This window comes from Patiria miniata, unplaced genomic scaffold (assembly GCF_015706575.1).
Source record: "Patiria miniata isolate m_02_andy unplaced genomic scaffold, ASM1570657v1 HiC_scaffold_9, whole genome shotgun sequence".
Classification (NCBI taxonomy): domain Eukaryota; kingdom Metazoa; phylum Echinodermata; class Asteroidea; order Valvatida; family Asterinidae; genus Patiria; species Patiria miniata.
In genome coordinates this window covers 18732629-18743158 of record NW_024037076.1, presented here as the reverse complement: position 1 = coordinate 18743158, position 10530 = coordinate 18732629, and the positions used below count along the sequence as shown (strand labels likewise).

Below are 10530 nucleotides of genomic sequence, written 5' to 3'. Positions count from 1 at the left end.
ACAATATAACCAGTGATAACATTCTAATCCTTCAAATCCATTTATTTCTGAAAATTGCAGCAAAAGCAAATGTTGTAGGCCCTACATTCCCTTTAAAGGGATAGAAAGTTAGTCTCCCCCCCCCCCCTTCAGACATCTATATTTGATTTCCAGGTTCATTTTGCACAAGTTAGCGTATCTAAATTCTAACACGAAATTACACGAAAAGTAGACGTCTCAAAAAGGGGTGACTCATTTTCTATCCCTTTAAAGAAGGTGAGTGTGCTTCTAAAGCATAAATAATGCGGGGGTTTGTGTAGTTTAGAACACATTTTTTCTGTCATGTCTGTTATTATTGTTAAGTTCACAAAGTAGGCTTAATGAAAAATAAAAACTTGACAGGATCTTTGCTGATGACCATAAAAAAAGTGACATTTTGTGATACGGCACGGTGCATCAATCACGTCAATTTCAACTCAATCAAATGGCGCGCTACCCAGTAAACTCTTGGGGTCGCTCTTCAAAATCCAGCTGTGTACTCGACTCGAACTCGGAACTCGTATCATGCATCGCGTCGCGCATGCCGTATTTATTGCATAGTGTGGCAGGTAAACTTGATTGACTGAACATGCAGGTTGGAAACTTTGGCCTGGGGAGCCATTAACATTGGGTGCTTCAACCTACGGTACAACGTGATGCTGAGTTTTAGTTGTGATTGAGAGAGAACCACAAGCTGCGCTCACCGAGTATTGATTGAATACTTCTGTGGTTTAAAAAAGGCACACGGGTGCCTACTCCTTCAGTCCTGACCTTGACTGAATAGGGTAGGACTAGAGTTGCCCCACTTGTGTGGCCTCCGTATTGCTGGGCTTTTACGTACAGGGCGCGCAGCAATACCGAGGCCACACAAGTGGGGCTGTTGTGCCCATTCTTGAAAATCACGCAATCTTAAGAATGCGCGCGCATTCTTAAGAATGAGCGCGCATTCTTAAGAATGAGCACGCGTTCTTAAGAATGAGCGCTCATTCTTAAGATTGCGTTGGAATATCACGTGCACAATTTATGAATTTTGCGCAATCTTAACAAACATTGCACGACATAATTATGTTAAATGAAATGTATAGCGGTTAAAAGGGAAACAATTTATATAAAGAGGAAAGAAAATGTTCTGTGCTTCTGAACTCGTATAACTACGATAATTTGAATCAAATTAAACCTGTTATTATTGCTTTTTTCTGCCCACTATGGGAAGTTTTGTAATAACGGAGGACTGGGAACTAGTCTGGGAAGTGCTTTGTTTAGGCTAGACAAGTTACAAGTCCCTGTATGTATTATATGCATGCCACAAAAAAAAAACGATGTCCAGAAGCTGCCAAAATTGCTCTTTTGACTAGATAGAATCCAGCTCTGCGACGTAATGGTGGGGTGTGAACAATAAATTGGTGGCAATTTAAATGGGAAATAGCATTAGCACTATGGGATGTCGCAGTATTCATTCTCATTCTTCACATTCTTCATTCTTACGTTCCCCCCCCCCCCTTTTATTATCCCAAAAATCAGAATTCTTTCCACTATTATTATGTCTCTTATTTTTTTCCCGATCCCCCCCCCCCCCCATATCAATACGCCTATATTTATCATATCCACTCTACTTTTCAGCGCCTTGCGTTGAAACAGTATAATTATTAAGAATCAGTGAACGAGGATGCAGCTAGACTTGCCAAGCGCAGCAGGTGCTCGGTATCCACAAGACCGTTATCTTGTCGCGCATTCTTAAGAATGTGCGCTCAATCTGGAAGAGTTATTTTTTGCGAAGATTGTGCAAGGATCTAGTTGCACAATCATAAGAATGTGCATGCGCATTCTTAAGAATGCGTGATTTTCAAGAAAGCGCACAACAGCGCTAGACTAGCATGACTAGCCCCAAAAATGTGGCCAATTTACTGGACTACCTCCGTAAATATAGGCCACACTTCCACCATGTACAAAAACACATGTAGAACTTTGTCAAATTTTGATTTTCACATTTAGGCTTAGTTTGTAGTTTATTTTTGCTTTAGAAGCATACTCATCCTCTTTATAGGCTAATCAGAAAGTGCTGCCTTTTTCAGATGTCTATTTTTCGTGAAATTTAATGTTGAAATTTTGATACGTAAACGTTTGCAAATGAATCTGGAAATTTCACCCAAAAAATAGACATCTGAAAAATGCAGCACTTTCTGATTAGCCTATAATTTAAAGAAGGTGAGTATGCTTCTAAAGCAAAAATAAACTACAAACTAAGCCTAAATGTGAAAATCAAAATTTGACACAAGTACAAGTTCTACATGTTTTTGTACATGGTGCAAGTGTGGCCTTTATTTATGGAGGTAGTCCAGTAAATTGGCCACATTTATGGGGCTAGGGCTAGACTTACTAGGAGCATGGAGGTAGAACTACCTCCATGCTAGGAGGAGAAGCATTGATTACGCTAGCCCCACTAGTGTGGCCGTCGGTATGCTGTTCAGCGCAGCATACCGACGGCCACACTAGTGGGGCTATGATTACGCATGACACCATGAACTGTGCAGGGGCGGATCCAGGAATTTCCGTAGGGGGGTTTCGTCAGCAAAATATATTTTTTTTAATGTAGACACGTTTTTTTCTCAGGACACTTGGCCTCCGTCAAATAGGGGGGGGGGGGGGGACCTCGTTCCATACTTCGAATGGGAGCACTGTTTAAATCCGACAATTATTAACACTGAAAATATCACAGAATAATGTATACCCCCTAACCACGCTGGCTTTGTACGTATTTCATGCAAAGGCGGACATTATTACTAGCCAAAAAAAATTGGGTGTCGGAGCGGGGGGGGGGGGGGGGGTTGCCTTTTTTTTATGAATTTCTATGGGGAAAAAAAATTTTGACAGCTGTTTTTTTTGGGTTTTTTTTTACCCCCCTTCCCCCCCCCCCCCCCCCCCCCCCCCCCCCCCCCCCCTCTGGATCTACGCCTGCAGTGATGACGGGTTGCCTTCTTAAAATCGTGTTAGGCTAAGAATGTGTTTCTTAATGGCTAGTGATAGTAACGGAGGCCTTCTTTCATTTTAGCTAGGGCCTGTGTTTTTTATCATTACAAATTGACTACGAAACTGCAAAGAAATCACCAATTTTGTAAAATGTAAAATGAAATTTTCTTCCATGCGTCTGATGCGAATCAACGTGGCTGTGCATTCACGGTGTATCGCATGAATCATCAATGTTAGCTCTTGGTCCGTGTCTGGATTTGGATGCCAGTTGTGTTGGAGAACTGGAGCTAGCCTAGAGAATGAGGGCTTCTGATAAGCCAGAGAAACTGAACTAGCGCAGAGCCAGATCAATCGTAGACTGTTAGTTGACCAGTGGTTGATTTTGATGTAGCTTACGCCTGCGCACACTATAGCAACGCGCGAACGCCTCTAGTCAAACGATGGTCAAAAGTCCTGGCTCCCCGTTGTGCTTTATGAAGGGCACGGCTACTGGTAACCCGAGCAATGCAACCGTGCCCCATGCTCCTGTTCCTAATAGTTGACTAGAGTAGTCCTGTCGTCCAATCATTGTTCTTCGAGTGAAGTTAGTTGAACCGTGGTTAACTACAGTTTGCACCCGAACTTGCTCTATTGTAGCCCCATAAATGTGGCCTATTTACTGGACTGCCTCCGTAAACATAGGCCACACATCCACATGTACAAAAACGTGTCGCACTTTGCCAAATTTTGATTTTCACATTTAGGCTTAGTTTGTAGGGTTTCTATGCTTTAGAAGCATACTCGCCCTCTTTATAGGCTAATCAGAAAGTGCTGCCTTTTTCAGATTCATTTGCACACGTTTGCGTATCAAAATTTCAACATGAAATTTCACAAAAATTAGCCATCTGAAAAAGGCAGCACTTTCTGATTAGCCTATAAAGAGGGTGAGTATGCTTCTAAAGCAAAAAACCCTACAAACTAAGCCTAAATGTGAAAATCAAAATTTGGCAAAGTGCGACACGTTTTTGTACATGTGGATGTGTGGCCTATGTTTACGGAGGCAGTCCAGTAAATAGGCCACATTTATGGGGCTAGCTCTATTGTAGACCCGGAGTCATCACACTCGTGATTGATTTACCTCCAGAGGCTATAGCCTGGGCTCTGTGCGCAAACAAGAGAAGGTGTTTTCTTACCACTTTCGAGAGCCCCACGGACAAGACACACCATGTGCGCATCAGTGGCGTAACTACAGGTGGCACGTGCCCCCTCAAGCGGAGGTCCGTGCCCTCGCCCCTTTAAAACCCTAACCCTGCCGAATCCAACAGGATCCAACTACATTGTAAACCTGTTGGAGCCTGTTGGATTGAGCAGTAAACCCCTTGTACATATGTACAATGTACATTTTCAGAGTTGGATTCTGTTGGGTACTGAATGCCAAGTTGGACTCTGTTGAATCCAGCAGACAACTAAAAATTAGGCAAAGTTGGATTCTGTTGGATTGAGCAGGAAGTAACTGTTAGACTCTGTTGCATTTAGCAGGGTAGTCCTGAGGAACCTTTAGGGGGTTAGTATATCAGGAGCCTTCTGTGCCCCCCTTGAAAAATGTGTGCACCCGCAGGTGCCCCCTGGAAGTGTTGCGCCACTGGTGCACGTACTGGTTCGAGCGTGTATAGTGTGTACTAATTTTATTCTGAGTGTGCACAATGCCATATAGCGTCTTCGCATGAGCGTCAGGTGTCATAAGCAATGTGTTCAAATGTCTCCCAGTGGTCTCCCCGCACTCTCCCTCTGTTGCCGTTGAGGGGGTACTTGTGCACGGAGCCCATACTACAGTCCTGGAGTGGTTGTAGGTAGTGAGCGAACATGGGTTTTTTGACCTGGATGAACCAATCTTGAGGCCAAGCCATACTTGGTTGTACTTGACTCACGATGTGGTGGCTTCCATGTATATCGTTGGCAAAATACAGGTCCTTTATCCGTTCGACCAGATGTCCTCTCAATCTTGCATGCCAATCTTATCCTTTTGAAAATGAGTTGTGGCTTCCATGCGTACTCAACATTTCAAGTTATTTTGGATCATACTTTCTGTACGCTTTCAGGAATTTTCAGCAAGCTCAGAGTTGATTGCGAGTCAAGATGATGGACGACGCTGAAGATGTACAGGCAACCATCGACAGACTCGAGAGAGAATGGCTTCTTGCCAACGGTGAAGACAATCACAGCTCGGGCAGCAGGTCAGAGCCGTATAAGCCCAGCTACTGCTACGGCTGTGCCAGGACTGCTGGGGTCGCAGTCTACCGCAAGCCCCAGCCTGACAGAAAAAGAAAAAGAGAAGCCCCAGCATCAAGCAAAGGTACGTTGACAATCAGAGTCTAGATCTAAGTAGACCAAACTCTAATTTCCTTGGAGTGTGTTGGGTTAGGACCCCTTCTGAATCCTCATAAATCCCCCATTCTGTAAACCAGCGCCACATTCTTAACACTTGATCAAAATCAAGTCCCATGTAAAGTGATAACAGATGGTTGGTACAGTTCGGAATCCATTAGACTACGGCCAAACAAGGTGCTGGATTTCCGGGGATAAGAGGTACGGTAGGCCGGGTTAATAGTCAAGTTGTTAGGATGCAGGTGTGTTAATACTCAAATCAAGCATTGTAACCCGTACTCTCATCTTCAGTGTTGTAGTCGAGACCCTGCAAGACCATCATAAGACCAACACAAGACCTCCAGTCTCAATTCAAGTCACAAGCTATTCAAATGAGCTTTGACAAAGGCATTTCTTTGTTATTGTTCATCCACTGTTACTTGTGTCTGGTCTTGTGTCCGGTCTTGTGTCTGGTCTTGTGTCTGGTCTTGTGTCTGGTCTTGTGATGGTTTCGACTACAACACTACTCGTCTTGGGTGTAGATGCATGTATGTGCAATCTGTAGCAATAAACGAACGATCTCCAGGTCGTGCCATAGCAACCCGACCGGGTCAATAGGTCATGTGACAATTAATTCCCCTTTGCAAATTGATTTGAGGCCGTCGAAAGCAACCAAGGTGGCCACTGTACGTGCTCTTCAAAAGTAAACAAGAAATGCTGGGTATGTTTAAACTTAACTTTCCTCCCGTCGTCTAGTACTAGTGTGAAATGAAGCTGAGACACTTTTGAATGCCCCACCGTCACAGCGTTAGACTGAGCCACCATGTTTTTGTTACCCAAGTAACCAGCTCAGTGGGTCTGTTACTTGGGCCAGGCTCGAGTAAGCACGAGAAGTCATGTGAGAGTTACATCGAACGCAGTCACGTTTACCTGAGTAAGCGCGGGGGAAGTAATCGAAACGCACGGATTATTACTTGATTTAATGGAGAAATGGATGTAGGTCGACAAGACCCTAAAATTAAACCTAGTAACGCTGGTCTGAGACCAATGTGGTCGAAGGGATCCTGGTTTTCTAGCCATCCTATAGTCATCCTTAGTCATCCGACTGGGCAAATGAGTCAAACATTTGGGCCAAGATGACAATCGGGCAAGTTTAGGTCTCAAGTCACAGATAGGTACCGTATGAAGAGGACAGTTAGGTTGGCCACAAAATGGCCAGGGCTGGATTAAGTGTCTCGTAGGCCCTAGGCACCAGTGTTCCGTAGGCCCTACTTCAAGTCTGAGTATCACCCGTTATCCACGGAGCAAGACTCCTGTATAACGTCTGATATGTCTAGACATACATGCAACCCGCGCGCCAGCCAATCGGAGCCGACTTTACTAAATCGTGACGTCATTTCATTCCTAAATCAGGACTAAATGGTTTGATTGGTCAATTCGAATGCAGTGTTTTGTAATACAACAACAGCCGGGCGCGATATCGTGTAACATGATACAGACCGCTTGATTCATTTTTTAAAATCCATTGTCTATGAAGTGCAACGGGTGATTGACCGAAGACCCGATATAGAAAGCGCCAGCTGATTGGTCAAAATCTAGGAGGTCAAGAGGTGGGGTCTTGCCTAATTAATCAGCGAATCTATTCAGGCGTAATAGACCACGGTAAATACATAGACTAACTTTGCCCTAGGCATCATCACCAATTTCATGGCGCTGGTAAGCGCAGGCGCCTCACATTTCATATTGATGCTAAGCTACACTAAGCAAGCCAGGCAAAATTGGTAGCTCTGAAAGCCTGTTGGCACCATGTGCTTCAGAACGACAAACTTGACACGTAAATTCAGTATGTACATGTACATAAATACGTGTTCATGCAGCTTCATCAGCATCAGTTGGTGAAATTGAATGTTCTGAGAGAGACACTAAGACTTTTATGAACATGTCTTGTTTGGGTGTGTACGCATGAATTACATAAACCTGAGGACGGGCAGACAACGGGAGAACAACAGGTTCTTTGTTGTCCTCGAGAGTTCATCTCTTGAGATTTGAAGGTTTGCATGGTGGAAAGATACTAAGACAAGATAAGTTTGCGGTAGCACCATGTGGATAAATCTCTTTTGTGAGTATGTAAGGTTCTGGAAAGAACCGGAGAGTCCCTCCGGTTCTTTTCAGAACCACACATACTCAATCTCTTTTGTGAGTATGTGTGGTTCTGGAAAGAACCAGAGAGTCCCTCCGGTTCTTTTCAGAACCGCACATACTCACAAAAGAGATTTATCCACATAAATCTTTTTTGTGAGTATGTGTGGTTCTGGAAAGTTCAGAACCACACATACTCACAAAAGAGATTTAACCACATGGTGCTACCGCAAACTTATCTTGTCTTAGTTCATCTCTTGTTGAAAACGGTCCTCGGTTGTGAGTTTCTCTATCGTGCCTAGTCAATGGGAGAGTGTTATATTATAAGGGCAAAGGGAAAGACAATGCCTTGTCCTTTTAGAGTTTTACATAACACGACTGTATGCATTTGTTTATGGTGTAAATCTTGAACACAATCGTGCAACATCATCGGTGAATCGAGGACAGGAACCAAATCGAGAGCGACCTCGATTAGAAAACGTGTACAAAACTAATGAGTACTCTTGCAAAAAAGTTAAGGTACACAAACAAAAGAAAAAGGAAAGAGGAACAAAAGAAAATCCATGATTTACAGCATAAACAAACGTGTGTGTGTTTTAAGGCCCTCAACATTTTCATAGGCCCCAAATTTTGTGTAGGCCCTAGGCAAAGTGCCTACTGGCTGTGTCTATTGGATAATCCGGACCTAACGTTGGCCCGCTGGGACTGGCAAGAACATATCAATAGGTCAAAGTCGTCCTGTCTCCAAATTGTACATTTTTTTTGTTATCATCTTACACAGGACCAAGCTCACAAAAACAAGGGCCAAAGCAGGCCAAAGCCAGAACCACTTCCAACCTCAGAAGTACCTCCAATCTCAAAGTCTCGGCCCGCATCAAAAAGAAGGCCCTGACTACACTCCTTGGCCAGAAGACTGGGAGAGCGAACCATCCTTCCTCGGAAACCAACGGCACAAGGAAGCCGCTGGCCAAGAAAACAACCAACAAGAAAAGAGAATACATTTGCGATGAGTGCGGGCAGAGCTTGGCGAGCAGTCGCAACCTCAGGCGACATCAGCTGCTGCATTTACAGGTGGTTGTTGACGAGTTCTTATGCACGGAGTGCGGGGAAACCTTCCTCACCGAGAGGCCTTACCTGAAGCATCTGCAGGGACACAAGCTCATCAGCGGCGGCGGGGGCGGGGGCACTGCAGACAAACCCTACGCCTGCGACGAGTGCGACAAAACCTTCAGCCGCTTCGTGTACCTAAGCCAGCACAAGAAAATCCACAACACCGACAGGCCCTTTGGCTGCCAGTACTGCCCCCGCATGTTCAAGAGGGAGCACAACCTCATGGTCCACGAGAAGAGCCACATGGACATCTTGCCTTTCTCCTGTGAAATCTGCGGGATTGCCTTCACACGCAACACCTACCTTAAGCTTCATCAACAGGTCCACACAAAGCACGGCCATGTGTGATAGAACAAGTCGACATTTGTACCCATGCGTTGTTTTGAGTTCCCCCCCCCCCCCACCCCATAAAGAGCCCAAATGTGTTGAACGGTGCTAGAAACCATTATTTTATCAGGGAAGGAAGCATTCAAAACATTCCAGATATGTCTTTTGTCATAGTTGTAAACAGAAACAGCCATTGTGTTTTATTTTCATATCACTGGCACCCTACCAGGCAAAGGCAAATGTTGTCTGTGTGAGCTAAGTACAATGCTAACCATTGTGTACTTCACTGCTTCATATCTTTGGAGATGATCTTCTCCAAAACACTGCATTCAACATCTCACTTTGCGTCGCATGACAAGCACCGTGTCAATCTGCGGATGCTCATTCGCGCCTTAAATATTGGCCAGGTCCCGCAGACTAAACCGTTTTTATTCTTTCATCCAAAAGGGCCTTAAATTTTTTTCAGCCAGGAGTGCCTTTTGAGACTGCTTTATGTGGATTCAAACTACAGACAAATGCGGGCACTTGATCACTGTACACTCACGATCACTGTGCACTCCTTCAATGTAGAAACCATTGTCCAAGTTATTGTGCAAAGCTACTTCCTCATGATGGGTTTATCTGAACAATAGCTAGCACTATGCGTTTTGCCATTGAAGGGGGCCTTCGTGATAGAATTGACAGTGTGCCTTGATCACTGTACACTCACGAGGCCCCTTCAATGGCGAAAATTGTTATCCAAGCTATAGTGCAAAGCTACCTCCCTATGACGGATTGTCTGAACAATAGCTAGCACTATGCTTTTTGCCATTGAAGGGGGCCTTCGTGATAGAATTGACAGTGTGCCTCGATTGGTCTATAGGTACTGTACATCACCTTCATCTGGATGGATATGTGCATGTAACTCAAAATGCATTTGCTAAAGAATAGGCTACTTCAATGAAAGGACTACAAACAATATTTTTTTTGGGGGGGGGGGAATGGAATTGGTTAAATTTGACACTGTCAATTTTCGCCCATTTTGTGCAAGATTGTATGCATTTCTGATATCAGTCATTTCCATTGTCCGAACCCTTGAGAAAGAACGTTGCCTACTTGAATGAAAAACACCTAATAGACTTTGTACAGGTACCGTAGATGGCTTACATGTATGTACTATGTACGAGAGTCAACGTGGGACGTATGTGCCCAAGCTGTGTGCATGCATACGAGTACACATGACCAACTACATACACTGCAGTGACAGTTAATGTCAACTTGTGCATATTGTTGATTACTTGGACCAATCCAGGCACACTATCATTTCTATCACAGGGGCCATCTTCAATAAGGGAATAAATGTGTGCTCGAGAGTTGAGAGGTTTTAATCACTCTGTTTAACCCTAAAAGGGCCGGAATCCGCCCCCCCCCTCAACATTTTCCGTGATAGCCTCTAAAAAAAATTTTTTCGCGACCCGAGCTGTTATGACTTTTTAGCCTCGAGCTTTGCGCATCTTTTGATACCAAAAACATAAAAATCGGACCACGGGTTGCCGCGTAGTGAAAAATTTTCCGGCGCTACGCGCCGTGAAAACTGAATTTTCGCATATACGTCGTGTACACAGAGCAGAATTGCCATTCGTACAT

At 44.3% G+C, this 10530-nt stretch overlaps 1 protein-coding gene across 2 annotated transcripts; it reads left to right on the top strand.

The window, feature by feature from the left end:
• Window positions 1–578: 578 nt before the first annotated feature.
• Window positions 579–9815, top strand: LOC119720778 (zinc finger protein 62 homolog). 2 transcript variants are annotated; one of them, XM_038190616.1, is made up of 3 exons: window positions 579–664; window positions 5064–5317; window positions 8249–9815. In XM_038190616.1, exons 2-3 carry the CDS (start codon window positions 5101–5103, stop codon window positions 8923–8925), a joined length of 894 nt encoding a protein of 297 aa, XP_038046544.1. In that variant the 5' UTR covers window positions 579–664; window positions 5064–5100; the 3' UTR covers window positions 8926–9815. The 2 variants fall into 2 exon arrangements, with proteins under 2 accessions (XP_038046544.1, XP_038046545.1); XM_038190617.1 differs by lacking the exon at window positions 579–664 and adding an exon at window positions 687–725.
• The last annotated feature ends 715 nt before the right edge of the window (window positions 9816–10530 follow it).